The sequence below is a fragment of the Neolamprologus brichardi genome, chromosome 7, assembly GCF_056152115.1.
Source record: "Neolamprologus brichardi isolate AB-2024 chromosome 7, ASM5615211v1, whole genome shotgun sequence".
In the NCBI taxonomy this organism is placed as follows: domain Eukaryota; kingdom Metazoa; phylum Chordata; class Actinopteri; order Cichliformes; family Cichlidae; genus Neolamprologus; species Neolamprologus brichardi.
The window spans coordinates 34,016,902-34,040,262 of NC_142110.1; the positions used below are offsets into that span (position 1 = coordinate 34,016,902).

A 23,361-nucleotide genomic window follows, 5' to 3' on the forward strand; every position below is an offset into this window, starting at 1 on the left:
TCAGTCTCAATGAGATTCCTGTCACTAAGACAAAAGTTCAACAAACTATCACCAGGTCTATTTCCTCTGAAGGAATTCTATTAAGATTTTTCAGCAAATATTACATCCCCTCATTTTTCTCTGCGGTGTTATTACCAAAAGGCAACAATGACAATGGTCATTACATTGCATTTACTTTATGACACTAACCTAATGACCCTAATATTTTCTATAGTATACTGCAGCCGCTCCGCATGGGAAATTGCTGTTCCTGCCAAGTAGTTAAAGGCTGCTTTTCTAGGGCAAAGACTAAAACTTTGGATTTAGCCATTCTGAGACACCATGCAATGGAATATACCATTGCATGGTGTCCCAGATTCCTTGATTTTATCCTTGTTATTGATCACAATGTACTTGTGATAAGGGACAATGAACCTGTCTGCATAATTTTAATCACAGCTCTGGTTTACCAGGAAGCTTTTTGCGCAGTTCAATTTACAGTAGATCCCACTACCAATGCCAGCAACTCAAACACAAATATGTAAGCATGTAGTGAGTGTGTCAGCATCTCAGTCTTTGGCTGGATAAAGATAAGTGGTTGCATGCACGAACACGCAAACCTGCACACACATACACACAGTTTCTAAGCTGACAGCGGAGATAAGCTGTCAACTGTCTGCAGATTTATTCACCAAACAGTCCTTCTCATTCAGATGCCCAGGATGGGTTTTGCCTGCCTTTATACTTTCCCCTCTGAGAAGCAACATTTACATGTGTGACAGATACTGGGTGTGTGCGTGGTGGTCTGCATTCTTACCTTGCATCTATGTGTGTGTCTTTTGGTGCTGTTTTGGGCCCATGGGTGACTGCTACCACTGGTTTGTAAAGTAGATTAGAGAGCTGGGTGGGTTTGGGAGAATAAAAACAGTAGATTTCTGAACTAGAGTCAAAGCATGGTATACTAAAGTGAATACAAATGCACACCGTCTGATGCTCACATGTTTTTATAATAGTGTGGATACTCATTGACTTCTTAACTTCTACCCTACAACTAAATGCCAAACCCCCACCCTTACCCTCACGTGAACCTCATGGACCTAGTCTGAACACTCTAACTAAACATTATTTACATTATAAACATTAAAATATTACCATTGGTTTGTGGATACAAGCAGAAGATTGAGCCCATACATCCTACAGAAGAACCCCAATCTTCAAGATAAGGTGAGGAGCTTGGTCATTCACGGGGTTTGAGTTCCCCCAGAGCATGGGAAGGGGCCAATTGTGGTGGTTCAGTCATCTGACTAAGATGGCTTCTGAATGTTTCTATAAGGGGAGGTTTTTCAGGCATGTTCTATGGGAAGGAGACCCAGGACATCCTGCCTCCTATTCACCCATTAGAGTATAGGAAGCTGGCTGGGGAGAGAGGGGGTCCTGGTATGTCTGCTTAGAGTCTTGCTCCACCAACTTGGACCTGAATAAGTTGCAAAAAAATGGATTTGTGGATGGACAAGACCAGACTGTATAATGTTTCCCTTTGAAGATAGAAAATCATGCTAGATTCAGGCTACACAATAAAAGCTTGATTATGGTAAGAGCTGAACAATGTAGGGGCATCATCTGGCTGGGAATGAAAATAGGCGCTGTGCACAGTTGATCATTGTTACACATTATACAGGATGTTGTAAATTTCTAATAGAAAAAAAAAAACATGCTGCCGTAGGCTACAGTCACACTAAGGAAAACAATGGTTGGAGACCACGGCCAGAAAGCTGATTCTGTTCATCTGGAAGCTGCTTTTCAAGTCATTTCTTCAGTCTGGGAAGTCAGAAGAAAACACTCCAGTCTTTCAGTTTTCGATTGAACAAGGTTAAGTTGGCACTTACATGCAATCTGTATTCCACAATACTTTGATTATCTCTAATGTTTTTTCTGTTGCAAATCTGTTGTTGTCTATATCGAACATGTCATGTAATAGCAAATCCAGGGGCAGGCTCACCACCAACCAGCTGCACAGAATCCACACATCAGGTGGACTCTCTCAGCCAAAAACTGGGCTCAAACCATGGGTTAGATTTATAAATTATAAATTTATAAACAAAAGGAAAGAGTTAGTTTATTTCATTAATGACCAACATTCTACCGAGAGCAGTGCAATTAGGGGGCTCAAAAATAAGGACACATAATCAGAAAGTAATATAGTATAAGTGCAGGTTTCTCTCTGTGAAAACAGTGTGGCAGTTCAAATGAACGAGGGGAGGCTGAACAAGAATTGGTATGTTTATGTTAAAGCGGCAAACTCTTCTGTTAGAAGTTGATGGGGTCTGTGTGTGGACCTGAGAACTGAGACACAGGTGAAGTGCAGGAATTATCATTTGGTTTAGATAGAGCTGTTTTGTCACAAACTCTTTCTCCAGACGAACTTGGAATTTGCTTGTAACAGCTGATGTGTAGAAGAAAACAAAACTTTATTTACCATCTGATCCCAAGCCATCTGTGTGTTAATGAATATACTCTTAGTGTGTCAGCACCCTCAACCTCAACCAGCTGGTCACCGCAACTACAGTCGTGGCCAAAAGTTTTGAGAATGACACAAATATTAGTTTTCACAAAGTTTGCTGCTAAACTGCTGTTAGATCTTTGTCTCAGTTGTTTCTGTGATGTAGTGAAATATAATAACAAGCACTTCATACGTTTCAAAGGCTTTTATCGACAATTACATGACTTTTATGCAAAGAGTCAGTATTTGCAGTGTTGGCCCTTCTTTTTCAGGACCTCTGCAATTCGACTGGGCATGCTCTAAATCAACTCCTGGGCCAAATACTGACTGATAGCAACCCATTCTGCCATAATCACTTCTTGGAGTTTGTCAGAATTAGTGGGTTTTTGTTTGTCCACCCACCTCTTGAGGATTGACCACAAGTTCTCAATGGGATTAAAGTCTGGGGAGTTTCCAGGCCATGGACCCAAAATATCAACGTTTTGTTCCCCGAGCCACTTAGTTATCACTTTTGCCTTATGGCACGGTGCTCCATCGTGCTGGAAAATGCATTGTTCTTCACCAAACTGTTGTTGGATTGTTGGAAGAAGTTGCTGTTGGAGGGTGTTTTGGTACCATTCTTTATTCATGGCTGTGTTTTTGGGCAAAATTGTGAGTGAGCCCACTCCCTTGGATGAGAAGCAACCCCACACATAAATGGTCTCAGGATGCTTTACTGTTGGCATGACACAGGACTGATGGTAGCGCTCACCTTTTCTTCTCCGGACAAGCCTTTTTCCAGATGCCCCAAACAATCGGAAAGAGGATTCATCGGAGAATATGACTTTGCCCCAGTCCTCAGCAGTCCATTCACCATCCTTTGAAAAAAGTGGCTTCTTTGCTGCCCTTCTTGACACCAGGCCATCTTCCAACAGTCTTCGCCTTACTGTGTGTGCAGATGCGCTCACACCTGCTTACTGCCATTGCCGAGCAAGCTCTGCACTGGTGGCACTCCGATCCCGCAGCCGAATCCTCTTTAGGAGGCGCTTGCTGGACTTTTTTGGACGCCCTGAAGCCTTCTTAACAAAAATTGAACCTCTTTCCTTGAAGTTCTTGATGATCCTATAAATTGTTGATTTAGGTGCAATCTTAGTAGCCACAATATCCTTGCCTGTGAAGCCATTTTTGTGCAACGCAATGATGGCTGCACGCGTTTCTTTGCAGGTCACCATGGTTAACAGTGGAAGAACAATGATTTCAAGCATCACCCTCCTTTTAACATGTCAGGTCTGCCATTCTAACCCAATCAGCCTGACAAAATGATCTCCAGCCTTGTGCTCATCAAAATTCTCACCTGAGTTAACAAGACGATTACTGAAATGATCTCAGCAGGTCCTTTAATGACAGCAATGAAATGCAGTGGAAAGGTTTTTTGGGATTAAGTTAATTTTCATGGCAAAGAAGGACTATGCAATTCATCTGATCACTCTTCATAACATTCTGGAGTATATGCAAATTGTTATTATACAAACTTAAGCAGCAACTTTTCCAATTTCCAATATTTATGTAGTTCTCAAAACTTTTGGCCACGACTGTGCATGCAATCAGTCTGAGACAGCTAAAACATTCAGTGCAATCACTCACCAACCACAGGTTTTTCCTGGCAACACTGAGGTTCTTGTCTTATTTCCACTCTAGTGTGAGTGAGGCCTTATGATGAGGCTAGACAACAAGAAGTCCAGCATGGCTTTTCCTATTTTTCTCTCTGTTCCATCAAGTTGACACTTATGAGGACAGTGAGCTACACCAGCCACTAAAAGTATTTCCTACTACTGACCTGTATACACCTGTGATCATGACAAAACAAAATTGGTGTGTGATGTTGCTAGATAGCAGGTTTCAGACACACCACTGAACAAGGTGCTGTGTCTTTACATTCCCCTAAGAGATTTGGCTAGCTAGTACCACCTTCCATATAATATCATTCATGTTATGAAAGATGGCAAGCATAAGAAACAAAGAAGTCAAGTCAATTTGAAACAACAACCTCCAGTAAAAGTAAAACGACCTACTGGCTGTACACCTGGACAATGAACAATTAAAACAGGACCAGGTTTGTCTCTTACAAACTCTTCTTGTTCCCCTTGGTATCACTCTGCAAAGTCTTTCAGTACAACATTACTTACGTGTTGGTCTTTGAGTCCTCATCACACTGTGCAATGCTCCATTATATCATGTGTGCATGAGAGACTTTATAAAAGCTGATACACAGTCTTGATGTCATGAGCATCTGCGATGTCGGCTGCAGACAGTTCCATAACCATCTCTCTCCTACATGTGTGCCCTCAAAGCACCAGCATCTGCCATTTTCACTGTTCTGCAGGAGTGCAGGAGGATGATGGGAGGATTCATTAGGTTTCTGTAGATCTCACTTTCTTTTGCCTTACTTCACTTAGGCTGAAATCAGACTACTAGTCTTTTGCCTGTTAAACATATTGTTTTATAGTGTCACATTTCTCAACGCCATTGATACTTTTGCTATCACAGTATTATGAAATTGACCATTACATCCCTATTGATCAGGGAGCAGTGTGTAGCCTTTCAGTGTAATGTAATGAAAAGGCAAGATTTTAAGACTGAGATTGCATGTAGTGCCAATATTGGCTCGCAGTTTGTCAAGAGGGAAGAGATGATCAGGAATATCAACATTTAAAGCAGTGGGTTGCAGACATTACACCAGCACGAATGGTATAACTTGCATAACTGCTTAGGTTTTAAAACTGGAGAATCAGCAGTCTTCCCAGGTGACAAACATCCCAGTATTTCCTGCATTTGTACCTACTGTAATGTTTCTGCTGTGGATTGTAACTGTGGCTAAGCATAATCATACAAACTGTACATACGAATGCAGCAGGCTCTGACTGCTTACAGTGTAAAATTGCATCTCTCCGCGTAGAAAGTCGATTGACTCTTATGATAAATAAATTGGCCGTAAGTGCTCCACATGTGGCAAGGAGGGGTAATTAAGCCAAATTGATGGGGCTTTTGTTTTGGTTTAGTGTCAGAGTTAAATGAAGGGCAGCAATTCTCTGAACTCAGTTCCTCTGCTCTGGAATCGCTCACAGATCTGCTGCAAATTACCTCCTCTCTACCACGCCAGTGGGACTGAGCCTGCAAATCCTGCTTTGAACTGAGCTGATGGTTCTTTATCGATTTCGCAGCATGTGTGTTTTGCTTATGAAACAAGACATTATGCAGTGAGTGTGGTTGTGTATGTGCGTGTCCTATTTGCTTGCCATCCTCTGAGACTGGCAAGCAAATGCGAACAGAAATGACGTCTTTCCCTTTTCTAGGAGATGAGGAACATTCGCCAAACCCAGTTCGGCTTTGTTTTGGGATAAATAGACATCTGTGTTTAACATCTGTTCAGAAGCGTTCTCACTTTCACTTGAATCAAACTCAAACACCCCTTGTTTCTGTGTCTTTGGTCTCCGTTTTCACCATCCCATTCTTTCTCTTTCACCTTTCCATCTTCCGATCCTCTTCCTCTGCTTCTGTCCTGCTTTTCCCAGAATGACAGCGTTGTGGAGAGTAATGAGGAGGATCCCCCAGAGAGCCTGAACATGCTGCTGACTGACATCTCTCTGGTGAGCTTGGCAGACAGGCAGGCATAGCCCCTGCTTTAGCCTGATAAAGATGGATACTGCACAAGGGAGCAGTGAGTAGGGGTGGGAGAAAAACAGGTAGAAAAAGATGTGTGTTTGTGTGTGGAGGCTGGATAGAGATGCTTTAGACATGGTGACCTGCAGGGTTTGTATTTTATACTGATGATAAGTGTTTGCACTTCACGAAAACAAAAAGAAACGGAGGTAGAGCTTTGTAAAAGTAAGAGCCTGTGCACACTCTGTCCTTTTTTGTTGTAGTGTAGAAAGAAGAGATTAGACTCAGCACTTTGTGCCATTTGTCCAATTCGCTCCCTACCTGAGCTAGCCATGTTGTTGCGCTATTGTGTTAAAAAAGATACCATGGCAACCCCAGTTTCCAAAGTTATAGACATATCAGGGGGCTCGTTTGTTTATTGTCTGCAGAAGGATAAAAGAGTGAGGTTAAGGAGAAAGCTTTCAGCCTGCTATCACCCAAGGCTACCTGCTGCTCAAATCATACCTTTTGTTTTTTTTAAACCATTTTTTTACGCTCATTTTATGTCTCGCTCCACATGCTAGCAAAGCACTCGTGTCACACAGTGTTGTTCATTCCACTGTTGAGTTTTTGTTTGAGCACTCTTACCTGTAAACACAGGATCCCAGCAGCATCAAACCACCAAGTTAAATGACTTCAATTCAACAAGAATTGGTGGTGAAGCTGGTGGGAGTTGTTGATTGTGTGTCTAATATGTGAATGCAAGGGAGTGAGTGAAAAAAAATGGTGTGAATGACAAGAAAACAATATGAACTCATCTTAAAGGGGGCCTATTATGTTCTGTTCTGTTCAGTGATGGACTCCACTAGAAGCAGTTAAACAAAAATCTATCTACTGTCTGAAGTAAAGTGTGTAGATCCTGCCCCTTTAAGTTTACTCTTGCTTTAAATGCACCTTTCTCTGATTGGTTGCCCCTCGCCTGGTTTCTGCAAACAGGACACAGTACTTGTGAGCACCTGTTCCTGTTCCTGGCGAGAGAACTCTCAGCATTGCCCAAGAATCAAAGGAGAGCATTCAAAAACAATCTTTAAAACTACAAAAAAATATATTTTTCTTTTTTTTTCACACTAAAATTTGTACTTTCATGTATGCACTGAGTGTTACTAATATATCAGAATGAAGGATACATGAGTAAAATTATAGGTGCTTAAAAATCAATGTGCGGTTGTCGTTAACTGCTTTCAAATCATAAAAGCAGGTTGCAAAAGTGATGAGAATTATAACAGTTTAGCAAAATTGAAAATGCTCATTAGTTTCACTGAAACTGTATACATTAAAGCCATTAAAAAACTATGTTGGGGGGGGAAAGTAATTGGAAACTGAGCTTTTAGGACTAAAGCATGCAGCCTTGTGCCACTGGGTTTATTTCTACATATGCTAACCTCATTGTCTGGCCATGTTTTTAAGGTGAAAAAAATATATAAGGAAGGATAATAATTTTGGATACATCTTGTTTAACTAACTTTTAATGCTATTATAACTTTGTTCTCATAGTTTGTGAGTTTCCCAAGCAACTTATCAGAATAAATATGGATTGAAAATTTAATCTAATTTATCAAAAGCTTTACCAATTTCCTCCAGGGGGGAGAGGGAAAATTACATTTTAACAACACTGAAAAAAGCCCAAAATATGATAATCCAATAAATATTTTGGCAGTCTACAAGACACTGTGCAGGAGTTATGCATAGTTGGTTCAACAAAGGTTTTTTTTTTAAAAGGACCTTCCAATCATTCAGATGTGTAGTGAATAGAAAAAGAAAGTCCATTTCAGCAGTCTCAAACTCCTGACAAAGAAAAACAAAATTACATATAATATCACCATAAATCTAAATATAGGTACACTGACCGACCCAGCATATTATAGACTTACACATAAACAGATCATATAAAAATTCTTCTGTCAAATCGTCTAAAAAACGAATTTCAAAATATTGGCGCACGACCCATTTGACAGTGTCGCTGCATCCTCTGGTGTTTAATGATTAAAGCTGAACCTTTCCAGAGGCAGAACTGATCTTTGCTTTGCGAGTTTCAGCTCCATCAATCACATGGTTACATTTTTAATCACAGCACATTATGCTACAATATTTTGTTACACCCCTAATCAATGATGATGAATATATCCTCTCACTTCAGGATGATGTTCAGTCCGCCACAGCCGAGTCCCCTCCCTCCTTCAAGCCTCCGCCCCCACCAGGGGTGCAGAGGGGCCCAAGTAGAAGAGATCCGCTCAACAAGTGCCCCTCTTCCGAATCCTCACACTCAGGCTTGTACTTTACAGCCACAGCCTCTAAGAACCACGGCAACGAGCCAGGACACGCTCCTGCCTCACCCTCTTTACACCACAAACGAGAACGCCAGAGGGATCCGTCTCAAGAATACGCAGCTATCAGAAAGAGAGAGCCCTCTGCATTGGCCAAGAAACAGAAAATAACATCCGCTCAGTTGTCCACAGTCACTCAGCACAACATTGGCCCTTTCCCCAGGGTGCAGTCGCCCAGCAGAGGCACTAAACCCGCTGCCCCATCCCCTTCACCTCCGCCTCCTCCTCCACTCCCTGCCCCTCCTCCGCCCCCTTCTCTGTCCCTTAAGCCAACATCCAAGACCAAATCCTCCCCCACCTCCTCTCCTGGGTCTAAACAGCAGTTTGTTACAGTGGAGGTTCACAGGCCCAACGCAGAACCTGATGTCAATGAGGTGCGGCCACTTCCCCAAGCTCGAGGTATGAAATACAGAGCTACAGATCTTATATGTTGAAAATCGTGCGCTGTATAGAAAAGATGGGTAACAGCCCAAGTGACCTTTACGTTTGGTCCCATTTTAAAGTCAAGTGTTTCACTGTCTCCATTATGGTGTTTTTGAGAGATAGATCCGAATGAGAAACCAATGCACACATGATAAAGCTGCTTTTTTTTTACCTTAATCTTAGCCTTTTTGATGCCATTAAAAACACACAAAAAAAGAAAACAAAGGTACATGTGAAGAGTATGAAGAGTAAAAAAACAAATTCTAAAAATCTGCTGTTCCAATTGACTTTATGTTATATGCAAATCTAAAAATGATCCTCAAAGCTTTTCAAAAGTTTTTACTTATGAGGAAGTAAAAACTTTAATATGAGGAAGATTTTTTTTTCTAGCTGAGGGGTTTGATATCATTTGTTTTACCCAGTCATATTTAGCTTTTTGGTTGAAGACCGTAATTTACTAAAATAAACATTTTGTCTTTAGTCTGAATTTAAACTGGCATTTGAGTCTATACCTTCGTTGAAAAAGTGTTTACTCAGGTCACAGGGAAACTCATCCAAAGCAGTTACCCCCTGCTGACCATTAGGGAGAATGCAGGTTTAAAGCCTCTCAGTTTTCAGACCTGAAAGTTAGAGCCGTCTTTTATATACAGTCTATGAACCAAACAATGAAATAAATTGAGGATGAAGTTTTTTGTTTTTTAAAGAATTTGATACATATGGTTACAGATTTGTTTTAAAATTAATCTGTTAATAATTCAATTTAAGTGACTGGGTATTTATCTATAAAATATTCCAAAATAAAATGAAAAATTATTTGCACGAATTAATCTGTTCCAATACATGGAGCTGATAATTTAAGCACTACAGACAAACTCAAATGCAAAGATTGTGCTTTGCATTTAGGGATAATATTTAATGTCTTGGGATTTCCTAACCCTGTGTGATCTAATCTAACATCTATGAATTAAACGACTGATGCATCATTCACATGGGCAGTTTGCTGCAATTGTAATCCTTTCAGTCAGTGGGATCCTGGTCAGCAGGTCATGAAACTGTGCTTTGGATACAGAAATGACCGAATTAAACGTGCTGAAGTTTGAACAGATTTACTGATACTGTTCAAATTCTCAGATTTGCTAATTATCATTAAATATGCAGTGTCAGATATAAAGGAGGGTGAAAAATGTTCGGTGTATAATCTTTCTAAATATGTGTTTGCTCAGGCTTAATGAGCTTAATTGAGCAAATACACAGAAGATTGGAAATTACTCATACTGTATGCAAACATCACTAATCTAAACAAGCTTTTAATTTGGCATCAAATAAAATAATTTTCCAAAAGACATCAAAAAATAGGAGGTTTTTTTTTTTTTTGCTTAATAACATCTTTACCTAAAAAACTTCCCTTTATTTGATACCATGTTCTACTTCAGTGAGCTATATACACACTTTGAATTTTAATGGTTTAGAGGTCAAAAAAATGCATGCTATGTTTAGATTCCCTGACTTAATGTGTGCCTGCTTCCCCTCAGGTGGCACCCTGTCTCAGCTGTCAGACAGTGGCCAAACCCTCAGTGAGGACAGCGGGGTGGACATAGCTGAGTCAGGACACGTCAGGAAAGAAAGTAGCTCCCATTCCTCACGCACACACCTCCCCCGAGACACCCAGGAGGGAGGCGGGGGGGACAACCCCTCCAAACCGGTGAGGGGGGTTCTTCAGTGCAGCTCAAAGCTAAACATGCATGGAAGATTGAATTAACGCTTAAACTTCAGGAAATTAGACATGTATAATTTAGCCATGAGTACTCTTGTATTTCTCTCTTTGTGAGGACCAGATTATGGTTTAAGAATGACATTCATGAGTCGTTTTCACACTTGCACCTCAGACATTATCAAAGGCACATTCTCACTAGTGGAATTACTCTGTGCAGTTTGGTCAAGGTAAATCATGCAAGAGCAACTACTCATTATGCCGAGGAGCTACAGGCAAATCCACCAGACTAGTACCTCCACTATTTATACATTGTCCTGATTAAACAACAGCTAATGTGTGATACAACTCCATGGGACAATTTCATTCTTCAAGCACCTCTATCCTACAAAAGTGTTGCAACAGTCTTGTTCTGCTATTCATTTGTGAAAAAGGCTTTATTAAATGGCCACATTTAGAAATTAAAGGGCATTTTTGGACTGATAAGGTCACATTTCAATATTAAATAACATTTCTCCAAGGTGGGGATGTTCTTGAACAACAGCTGTTTTGGAAATCTGAAAAATACCTTTTTTTAAACGGTGCGTCTTTTTTAGAAGCAGTTTTGAAAGCTATATCTTTGGTATTTTAAACTCAAGGGCATTTTTGGTAACCTTGTGGGAAAGTAAAGACATTTTTTTGAAAATAAATATGAAAAGTGGACATATTTTCTTGGATCCTCACTTCATTAAAAGGCTCAGGTTCAAGGGAAATGGGTCAGAACTGTATTCGGCTTGTAGTTAAGGATTTATGTGTTAAGAAATGAATGTCCGTCCAAGGACAGAGTGGGTCCTCACAAGCAGAGAAGTACAAGTGTGTGTGCGTGCGTGCGTGCGTGCGTGCCTGCGTGCCTGCGTGCGTGTGTGTGTGTGTTGAAAAACAAGCCAGTTACTGGTTGATAAATCAATGCACTTAATTGCTAATCCTCCTCGAGAGTCTGTTCTTAATCCTAACCTTGATCTTTTCTCTCCTCCCTCTGTTTGCTCATGCAGATTGTTTCCTTTGTCTCACTCATTTGTTTATTTCTTACCCATGTCATTCATCGAGTCACATGCTCCATCATTTGTTTAATCACTGACTGTGCTGTAGCCTAATGAAATTCACAAATCCCTCTCTGGTTCTTAGTGATTGATGGAAGGAATAACAAGCAAGGATGGGAGTAGTCTGATTGTTTATGGAGAGAGAGCTGATAAATTCAGCATCCAAAGAGATTGTGTAACATAAATGTTTTCTTCTGCTTGTTCCTGAGTGTCAGGCTAGTGGTTGCAGAAAAGAGTGGAGTTATGTGCTCATAAAATCTTGCCCTTAATAAACTTAAGGAAGGCATTTTTAAGTCTTCTCATCTTTATGTCAAACAAAAGACAGCAGAAAGCAGAACTGTGGGGCAGTTACCTGAGTAAGTATATAAGTATGGCTTGAATTCATTCAAGAAAATAGAGCAAACCACTGATCACGTAACTGGATATTTCTCTCTTGCCAGTTTTAAAATGCTGAAACATGTTTTTGTGGGTCTTCCGTTCATGTTCTAAGATAGATGAGTATCTGATGTTGTCCTGAGTAATAGCATTCACAACTTCCTTTCATTGGCACCAAACAATAATATTCTCTGGGCTATTGAAGTATGTCAGTGGTGTAGGGCATTGTTTTGCTTAAGGTTTTCACTAAGAAGCTCTAGATTGTCATTGTCTCCAAGTCCCAGCATGCTACTGCACAAAAGAGAGAGTTGATTAATAGATGTCCCACATCCATCTCTTCCAAACCACATCCCTACTACACACTCCTTTATGTCAGAAAGGTCACTCATAGACTGATTTTCTTAATCCAAGAGTAAAACAAACAAGTTTTGATAAAGGTTTTGGAAAAAGACATGTTGGATCCAAAATATGAGACGGACAAAAGGAACAAAGTGAGAGATAGAACATCAATCATTTAAAGGGCTAGTTATTTTACTCTGGAGGTGATGTAGCCCTCACTTAGGGCTAAAATGAGTATGGATGATTATATAAGCATGTCTCTTAGTCCTCAGTCACACAGGCCTGTAAGCAACCCTTTGGCCACCTGTTTTAGCTGGTCTTTGGTCACATGGAAAAAATCTGTACTACCTGACTGGTTGGCAAGTGGTTGCTGGAGATTGCTAACTGATGCTGTGTGAAATCCAAAAGGAAACATCCTTGTGATTGTGTTGGTTGCCTGCAAACATTCGTTTGCACGAAAGAAGCCAACATGCCTGCAAAGACTCGTATAATCCAAATCAGAAATGGAGCACATTGACCTCCAAAGTGAAATGTATGCCTTACTGCTGAAACTAACACATTTCAAAAGGCACAACTTTTACTTTGAAGCCTAATGATGTTCATTTCCAGTTTGTACTGCACTCTTCACAGTTTCACTTTTTCTTAGCAAGCAGTTGGTGAGTGTTTACAGACAATGCAGGACCTTCAGTGCAAATTACAGGCAACAATAAGGATCTGCTAGCAACCAAAGGAATTGTAAGGAGGTTTTGAATCCACCATCATAAACCAGTTTGCAACCAATTTCACCTTGCAACAGCAATATCCATCTACCAGTCACTAACCAGTCAGGGATTACTCGTTTTTCCCTAGCGACTGATGGTTTCCAAGGAGTTACTGACTGGTCTGAAGGTTTTTGTGACTTGGGCTTTTGTAGGCAATTTCACATCAACTGCCGGCAGCTAATTGGGGAACACTCACTTTTCCTTAGTGACCAATTGCCAATTGATTGCCAGGAATATGTATGGCACTCCTAAAAACAAGCTCAGGAGAAAAATAGTAACTCCATGTAGCAGTGGAGTGTGGTGTAGAGACTGCAGGTGGAGTATTGCCCAGTAAGTTGATGCAGTTACAAATGGTAACTGATTAGTATCTTACTTATTCTGCAGTTGGATGCTGGAACTTGGCGTTTGAGACAAAGGAATCACAGCGGACAGAAGTCTGTGTTCCTGTGTTATTTTAGTGAAGTTGAGTGGACTTTACCCACCGGGTAAGTGTCATTGGAGCACAGAGTGTGTTTGGCAGATTTGAATAGAAGTTTGGTGATGGCATGAACTAGTCTCTGCCTCTTCTGTGTGCTGAGGGGAACTCATGAGTCGGTGAGGCTATAGTAGCTGAGAGGTTACACTCCTGTATGTAGGTATTTACTGCCACTCCAACAATATAAGTATGCACACACAAATTTAACAAATGTTTGTGAAGCTTAACAGGCAAGGGAACAAAGCAGCCACAACACCCATGAGAATTTCTGTTTATTGAGAGCTTTGGCTATACATGCTGTCGCAGGGAACACACAAAGTTGAATTCTGATTGTCAAATTCAACTCAAACCTTTTGACAGTTTGGGGGCGGAAACCAAGGGAGTAATTGAGCCTCTTATGAGCCATCACAAGGCACTGACACGTGCATCTCAGTGACTGACGGCTTTGGTTAACTGTGTTAAACTAAGTTAGACTGTGGCAGCAGTGTGGGTGTCATTTTAAGTTGTAAATTATAAACGGTTCCTTTTGAATGTACTGACAACTATCACGGGACAACTTTGGTTCAGAAGAAATCTAAGAAATGGGCGGTTGTTCTGGCAAGTTCTGAAGTCCCTACTCAGCCATTTTGCATGAGTCTATTTATAGTATAATATCTAATAATCTAATGTTCTACTGTCTAATAGCCATGATTATAAAAATATTAGCAACTGTAGCTGTTAAACCACAGCCAGTACAACCCACCAGGGCCTTGTAAGCCTATACTGGTGTTTTTAAAAGTTATGTTTGACTTTATAACTTTCTGTGTCGACTTTCTGGGATGCTTAGAAGTCAAATTGCACTGCTGGAAATTGTTTATTTTGATGCATATGCAAAAAAATTTTTGCAAATTTGCACTATAATACTTATTTTTGTTTTTCCTGCAGTATGTAAAAATTGGTGAACTTCAAAAATAAAACTATGAAGACACTCAAAATAAATTTCCTGTGGTGGGAAACTATTTTTTGCAACCTTTTTGTATTTACAGTTTTGAGGGATAAGCCTCTTAAATTTCTCTAACTAGAAATATATGTTAAAAAACCCCAAACGATTTTCAATTTTTTTGTAGTTTATTGCACTTTTTTGCAATTTATGTAATTACTATGCACTTAATGCATACATATTATTAAAATTTGGTCTATAATGGTTGTATTGGTGTACAGCAACTTGAAATGCTCCCAAAAATGGCACTACAACATGTAAAAATATAATATAAGCTCTGGCGGACTTGGTTCTATGGTAGGTCTTAAAGGGTTAATAACGTAACCCTTTCCTTACTACTAAAAAAAAACGAGCTGTTGTAGTTTTTCTTTTAGTTTTTGGCAGAAAGTGTAGCTTGTTAAACCTTTGTTTTATTTCTGATTCAACCTCTCTCTGTCCTTTTTTTTTCTTAAAGCACTTTTATTGTTGATTCCTTGGATCCTCTGGGAGTTTATCAGGGATCCAGGCCCAAGTCCTCTTATAACAGAAATAATGGCTCGGTTAACAGGTTTTCAGGATGTCTGAAGTATTCAGTAATCCAGTGATTGTTGTAGTACACCCAAGCCCAAAGCACATTGGAACTTTTAATAGTTAATGTTTTTTAAATCATACATGTTATACAACTTAACCACTACACTGAATCCCTTTAACTCACACTGATCTTGGAACCTGGACATAAAAACCCAAAAACATGTTTCAGATTCATTTATAAAGGAAATAAACACCTATAAATGGAAGGAAACTGTACAAGACCCAGCATAAACATGACTACATCATGGAAATGGAAATTAAATGTGTTTTATTTTGTCCTCTGACTTGTGAAGGTGTTAAATTGATTGCTCATTCAGAATAAACAAGGGAAACCATTAGGAAGGTCTATGCTCATTGTTGCTCCATTAAAATAGCCAAACATACAGTATAGTACAGTGTAATCCATGCAAATTGCAACAAATTGAAGGCAGATTATCTTAAGTTATGAATGTATTTATAAATATGCCTTTCATTTCGTGTTCCTCACTCTCCCTTATTTCAGCCAGGGCTTTTGGAGCCTACCGCTACACTAGTGAGGGTGGCAAAGACTGCCAGCACCCTGGGTATTGCCATTGAAGGTGGAGCCAACACTCGCCAGCCGCTGCCACGAATTGTGACAATACAGGTAAGTCAGGAAGAACATAAAATAACATTGAAAGTTGGACCTCTTGTGCTCATTTCCAGTGTATCACTAGTAGAGTAGCTTTCCATGATTAACAATTCAAAATAATGCATATTTATCTTACACTGAACCTCACTTACTTATACCGATTGGTTATGATTTTTGTGCCTGTAAAACAAAATTCATAGTTTCAGGAGCCAGCAAAGGTTGCTTGGTTATCTGACTAGGATGCCTCCTGGGTGCCTCCAGGGCAAAGTGTTCTGACCATATCCAATCGAGAGGAGGCCACGTGGTAAATCAAGGACACACTGGAAAGATTATGTCTCTCAGCTAACCTAGGAACGGCTAAGGAGTTGGATAGATGGATATTTGATGTACACAGTGCTGTCACTCCAATACGTTTTCCACCTGAATGGAGGAACCATATATATGTGGGACTTCCAGACTCACAACCAGAGCTTCAGTGAGATGACCATATTAGGCTATCCCCTCATATACTGAACCAAGAGTAGAATAATCTTTAATAGGCGTTTAAAATGAACAGTCACCATTATAACACTGCTAAATTCAGTTCTCTGCTTACTCTGCTAACATGCAGTATTTTCATGAGTATTGTCCTCACGTGGTTGAGCTGTGTTTTCTTTATCCTTGTAACACTTTGGATTTTCTGTAATAGTGCCACGTGCACACCTTCCAGCTGGGATCTTGTGTTCTTTAAGGCTTCGTAAGGATTCACATAGCAGCTGAACTCACACTGAGATTTCTGCTAATTTTGTCGTCATTGGGGCTCTACAGAGATGATTACAACATTAATGGCCTACATGTATAAGCCCTAGCTGCCTGGAGATTTTGGTAATTACTTTGTCGGGATGAGGCACTTGGTATTGTGTGTGTGTGTGTGTGTGTGTGTGTGTGTGTGTGTGTGTGTGTGTGTGTGTGTGTGTGTGTGTGTGTGTGTTAAAGGGTAAAGGCAAAGGGCAGAAACAGCAAATTACACAGCACCTTTTTATCTAAAAGGTAGAAGTCAAAGGTTCATTTCAAATATTTAATGTTCAGTTTAATGCTGTGGCTAAAAAGAGTTGCAATTATAATTCCCATAAAGACTTTTTCATTTATAGCATATCTGTCATATTTAAAAATACTCAAAATTCTGAGCTCCCAGCTATGCGGAGTGACAGAAAAATTCTGAAAGCTTTGCTTGAAATGGCAGGTTAGTCACCTCTAAAGAAAGGTATTACTTGTGGCTGTGAATGCATATATCTGTCTGCCATAATAATTTGCATGCCAACAAATCTTGCTCTAGTTCAGGACTATATACAATGCTAATCATTTTCTAAACACAGACAATGAGACAGTTACAATTTTAATATCAGTGCTAGGAGTAACTACAGACTCCAGTCTACTCTCCAGTCAAAGCTGTCTCTCAGCCTCCCACTCCACAGAGGTGGTGATTGAAATAAAAAAAGGTGGCTGATTGCAAAGGAAGGGATAAAAGGATTGGAAATCAGCACATTCAAAATCAAATAGCATACTGGAAGAAAGGACAGCAAGTGTGAGTAAAGGACACAAAAAAGTGAGAGCAGTGTTAATAAGGAGAAGAAGGATGAGGAGGATTTGTACAGATGATAAACTGGAGGTTTGGTGGGTAGATCCTGTATTTGGGTATTTGTGTGGGTGTTTCAAAAGTGATTGTTAGGAGGGTTGCAAAGGGATTTGAAGCACTAGTAGCTGTGCTAGTGCTACAAATCTCCCAGACAAGTATTCTCTACCCTTCAAATGTCTTGCTCTCCCTTTTCTTATGTCTTATGTTCCTTTTTTGTGTTTTCCTCAAAGAAGAACAAAGTTTTGTTTCACATTCATCTCTTTGGTTATTGTACAATCCTCAACAGAAGTTTCACGTTCATTCATTCAGTGAGAGGAAAAAAAGACACCAGGTCCTTAATAAACAGGAAAATCTCAGATAGCACTTGTTTTGCTTGAATGGATTTTTCTGCATCATGCATCATCGGGCGTTGTGTTGGTCCATCGTAGGCTCCTGAAGCTCAGCTTATCAGGAGAGCTCTCGTAATAAAGAGATAAACAGTACAAGTCCTATTTTTTATGCATTTTTGCTTAGCTCAAATATAAGCTTTCGAAAGAAATGAGGAAGTGGTGTCTTATCACTTTTCAAGACGGCCAGCACTGCAGCTGTTTTGTACTTTCATTTAGCCGCCACTCTGATATGCAAGCCAGCAGGCCTCCCTTCAGCCCCGGATGGTCTGTGATATCGAAGGTTTCATAAGCACAGAGAGCAAGGAAGTTCAACTTAAAAGATGCAACCACTCAAAAGGTTTGACCCCAAACTATTTCTTTTTAACCTCAGACACTTCTCCAAGAGAGTAATAAACATGAAAAGGTACCTCATTGCAGTGGCTAATAGCAAAGGAAGTAGGTGCTTTTTCTTGCATGGGGAGCCCCAGTGGAGCCATTGGACACAAGGTTAGAGCTAATTTCATGAAAGAAGTTTAACTCAGCTAAAGATAAGTTAAATTATTCATGCAAATCAATTTTTAAAATCAAGTCGAAGTTATTTCTGAGACTCTAATTAGCACATTTTCAGCACAGTGGTTCACTGAGGTTATTACCTTTAAGACAAAACCACAAGCTTTATGATACCATTGCTACATCCCTGAACAATAATGCTATATAGCTTCACAGTTATTTACAGACATTAATAATAAGGCAGCCTTAAGGTCACTTGTAACAAAAGAGAAAGGAGACTTTCCACATGCTCAGGTTTCAAGGTGGAAAAGAAGGCTGTGAAAAGTTTGCTCTGTCACCCGGGGAATGCTAACTCAATGTTATTAGGCCCTTGAGCAAGGCACACAACCTCAGTACTTCTCGCAGTCAGGACCAAGCATCAGAATGATAAACTTGCTCTGGAAATAAAAAAAAAATGTTTTTAGCTTTCCACTTGGCATCCACCTTACCCAGGGGAAAAATGCAGGCATCACATCAGAGCAGGTACCCTGTACAATGCACACTCTCTGCAGTATTGAAAGTAAACACTGTGGAGTCATAATACGGCAAACCACTGGCTTATGTGTTTTGTATCTCTCTGGGCACCGGGGCTGTCATCTTAGGTCACTTCAATCACAAATACAGAGGATGAAGTGATGACAAAAACACTGCTGCTGGCTGGCCTTTCCACTTGTTATCAGTCCCCATCACCGCTCATTGAAGCGACAGCTCTTTATCACAGCCATCTTCACATTATGATGACCAAGTGCTCCCCTAACACTGAGTAATTGTTGTAGCTTAAATAACCAACATGATGATGCAGCCCTTGTCTGGAAAGAAATATTGATGTTTTTAGCTCTCATAGTCACATATAATGAGGTCACCTAGCAGGGTCACAGGAAGAAAGACATAAAACTGGTGGTTTTTTTGTTGTTTTTCTTTAAGAAGAAAACTATTTTCAAAATGCATCCTGTTATATTTGGCTTTAAAGAATTATTTTTGGATTTTGATGGCCGTAACATCAAAGCTCTGCAATAATTTTGTTATAGTGTCATGTGCAGCAGAACAGTCTTTACCTAAACTCAGATAAAGTGAATAACAGCACTCCGTGACTGCACCAGCCTCTCCAACAATTCATAATGTAGAAGCTCCTCAGAAAGTCCAAGGCATTTATCTGACATCTGAACTCCTATTTTAATCAAACACCTGCAAAATGAACAGGTTTCATCAGTGGTCCCAAACAATCCATTGACAGTATCCCAGTGATAGATACCACATATCCTGAGTCCATTTGCCAGCAAGCTGAGGTGTGTTAGCTGGCACAAGATGAAGCTACACAATATTAGACAGGTCGTTCAAATATTCTGGCTATCAAATATGTAAAAGAGTAGAAATGTGTCAAAAACAGAAAATAATAGCCAGGAATGCAATGAAGCAAAGCTATTTAGTATAGTGGTGAAATAATTTCATAATAATGTGGATACATACTAACAATTATATGAATGTGTGAAGTTGGATTTGGTTATAAATAAATAAAAAATTATGAAGGTATAAATTTATAAACTGAATATTATAATTATGCCCTTTATCCTCTCATATTCCCAACTTACCTATTGTTAAAACCAAGCTACTATTACTTTATTACTTTAGACTGAGATTCTTGAGTGCACCTAATAGCTGACTGCATGACACTGGCACTAAACAGTAACAGGGACAGTTTGTAGAGACAATAGATCATAAAACAAAGACCATGAAATCATGTCATGTGTCTTGTGCATGCAGAGTGTTTTATACATTTGTATTAATATTTTTATAATATTTTCAACTTTTTTTGATAGAAAAACATCTTAATGCCTGTATTTTATATGATTGGGTGTGTTTATGCTGATTAAATACTTTTTTCATATTTATGCTGCCTAATTTAGGTTTTATTTGGTACCGAAACAATTTAAATGACTTTGGTGTAAGTGAACGACAGTAATTATCATCAACTCTAGGAAGCTTTTTAAACCCGGTAAAGTAAGTGGTAAAGTAATCCTGTTTGGCAGGTTAGAAACAAATATATTCTAGCTGGCTGAAAAGTAAAGCCAGTTTAAATCACTTTCATAAACTCTGACCATATAACAAGCAAATAAATGTTGCTTTTTGGAATAGACTTGAATCTGAAGCTTTTGTGTGGCTTAATTATCTAAAATAATGCCTTTTTTATTCATATTTATTAAATATTTTACATATATAACCTCGTGTATAATTTGACTTGACTTATTATTAGTGATTATGGAGATTTAAAGGCCAATTTCAAGATTATGTCTCTGTCATTCTTTTTTTTAGAAGTTAAAATTCATATAAATAACACTTTCAGACTTCAAGGCTTGTCCAAGGCTGCCAATTCTGCATTTGCTGGCAAATATCATTCACAGAAATATTATCCAGGAGGAAAAAGAAGAGTATTCACAGTGCAGCTTCAGGTCCAGAAAATTCAGAGACAAAAAATTAACAAATTTATTCCTGAATTTTATTTTACCATTATTACCTTAGAGGAATTTCTGTCCTCTTTGACTCTTTTAAGAACAAATATATTAGTACAAGTGGTTCCCACAAGAGGCCAATTTATTTTGGATGTAATCATGGCGGGTTTTAAATAAGATCTCCCTAAAATTCCCCTCTCTTTCTCTGTTTGTTTCTCTCAGAGGGGTGGTTCAGCTCATAACTGCGGCCAGCTGAAGGTGGGACAGATTATACTGGAGGTAAACGGGGTTTCCCTGAGGGGCCGCGAGCACAGGGACGCAGCGCGCCTCATCGCCGAGGCCTTCAAGACCAAAGACAGAGACTACGTAGACTTCTTGGTGACTGAGTTCAATGTGGCACTATAGCTGAGTGGAAGAGGAGGGAGTACGATGACGAAGGTAGCATCAAGAGAAGAGGACTTCAAAGGGGTGATGATGCAGAAATATTCAAGTATTCTATTGATTTATATGGCACAACTCTTGGATAAACCTAAACAAACCACCAACTGATCTGAGCCCTTCTTCTTTCTCGGAAAACCCACTCTTGAATTTACAAGGCATTACTTTCACCGTGGACTTTGTCCAGGATTCTCCTCAACTTGTTACCTCCCCACTGTGAGACATTATGCGCTGCAGTGGAAAACCTGTACCTTTTGTGTTAAACCGTGTGGATTTCTGGAACTTCTCGTAACACTCCCATGTCTCATGCTAACTTTATTTTACTTACTTTCCGCTTTTAACTGAGAGACAACTGCACATCTAAGATAAACTGATTGCTTGGCTTTACAAGTTTGGATTTGTATGTGTAAAAATGGACAAATGTAGATACAGATGCATATATAATGTACACATAAAAGTACTCCTATAGAATTAAAAAAGAACCTGTAACCTCTGTCGCATCATCTATATATCTAAATATATCTGAAATATGGTGATGATTTCAGGACAATACACGAATCCACAAGTTTTACCAGAATAACGGTGACCATCAACAAAATACCATCCTTTCACAAAGAGGAAATGGGGGGGGGGGGGGGGGGGGGGGCTTGTCATACTGACAAAAATAGAAATAAAATACTGATATTTGTTTACTCCGACATGAACTCTGACTTTGCACTTACACACCTCTCTTTATATCTGTGTTTAAAGCTCTGCCTTCACATTAGGACAGCCAAATTGGAAAATATTATCCAATTTATATGTTGGGTGGCTGTAGCTCAGGTGGCAGAGCAGGTCAGCCACTAATCAGAAGGTCGTGGTTCGATCTCAGGCTGCCTCCTGGCTGCATGCCAGATATCCTTGGGCAAGATACTAACCCCATGTTTGCCTATTGGTGGTGGTCAGAGGGCCCGGTGGCACCAGTGTCCGGCAGCCTCGCCTCTGTCAGTGCGCCCCAGGGCAGCTGTGGCTACAATGTAGCTTGCCATGTGTGTGAATGTGTATGTGAATGGGTGAATGACTGAATGTAGTGTAAAGCGCTTTGGGGTCCTTAGGGACTGAGTAAAGCGCTATACAAATGCAGGCCATTTACCATTTACCATCCACAGTACGATATGCAAAAACGGGATTCTGCATCATATTCAAAACCTCTGTGGAGGACTTCTACTGTGTTTTATTATATCCAATATCATAATTTAATTGGTATGTTTTTCTCTCCTGAATTAGGTTATTATAGTGACTTGAGTGGAGCTCATAAATGCTACTTGTTAACTGGGTGAACAGTAGTAGTGTTTACTGCTCAGGGGCCAATAAAAATCACAAACAGCTGGTGTATCAGCCAAAACAACATTACTATCTAGAGCTGTCACCCAATAATTAGACATTTTTTCATCATTGCACGATGGAAAAATGTTAGTTGTGATGTGTTTAGAGTCTGATATGACTCTAAACACATCACAACTAGATTTGGACATAACAGCAGCAGAGTTGGTTGCACTGCTGTAGGAGTGAGCCAAGGGCTCCGAGTGCCTGCTGCTTAACGTTTGATTACTCCCAACATTTAAAACTGATTTTCTTAATTATTTTTAAATGCACTTTTTCATAGACCAATGACTGTGACAATTATGTTGTTTATCTTTGACTCCTTCACAATAAAAGTCGCTCTTTGTTTCACCTTTTTAATGGTGTTAGCATCTGAAAGAGAAAGTTCACTGAAAGTTCACTTTGCCTTAGGAGTAATTTACATCAGCAAGATGATCATTACTTAATATGAATATGAATCAAAGCTGCCCTACGGATTAACATAGCCTGTAAAATTGCAAATACATACTTTAGATTTTTAAACAAAGGTGTAAGATTCCAGCTTTAAAGACTATAGCGTTGCTACAGTTTATCTACACACTCATAAATCAGACCTTACTTCTGCGAGTAACAAAATAGAAATACCTCATTTTTGCACTTAAATAGAATTTTCAAGTATCTGTACATTACTTCACTATTTATTTTCACGTTCTACTCTTTACCTTTTCGGAGCAGGGTTGTTACGTGAGGTTTAAGACATTTGAGGGGAGTATTTCCTGTCACTGTGCGCCTTCAAACAT

The 23,361-nt window shown here is 39.6% G+C and overlaps 1 protein-coding gene across 2 annotated transcripts in view; it reads left to right on the forward strand.

Moving 5' to 3' along the window:
• Window positions 1–21,704, forward strand: part of whrna (whirlin a) — a 193,330-nt gene extending 171,626 nt beyond the window's left edge. Inside the window, exons 8-12 of one of the 2 annotated variants that reach the window (XM_087843523.1) lie at window positions 6,031–6,105; window positions 8,295–8,880; window positions 10,437–10,606; window positions 15,696–15,818; window positions 21,005–21,704. In XM_087843523.1, the coding sequence (XP_087699649.1) occupies window positions 6,031–6,105; window positions 8,295–8,880; window positions 10,437–10,606; window positions 15,696–15,818; window positions 21,005–21,187 (1,137 nt within the window). In that variant the 3' untranslated portion in view covers window positions 21,188–21,704. The remainder of the gene's footprint in view (window positions 1–6,030; window positions 6,106–8,294; window positions 8,881–10,436; window positions 10,607–15,695; window positions 15,819–21,004) is intronic. The other variant, XM_006803512.2, reaches the window with a different exon arrangement.
• The last annotated feature ends 1,657 nt before the right edge of the window (window positions 21,705–23,361 follow it).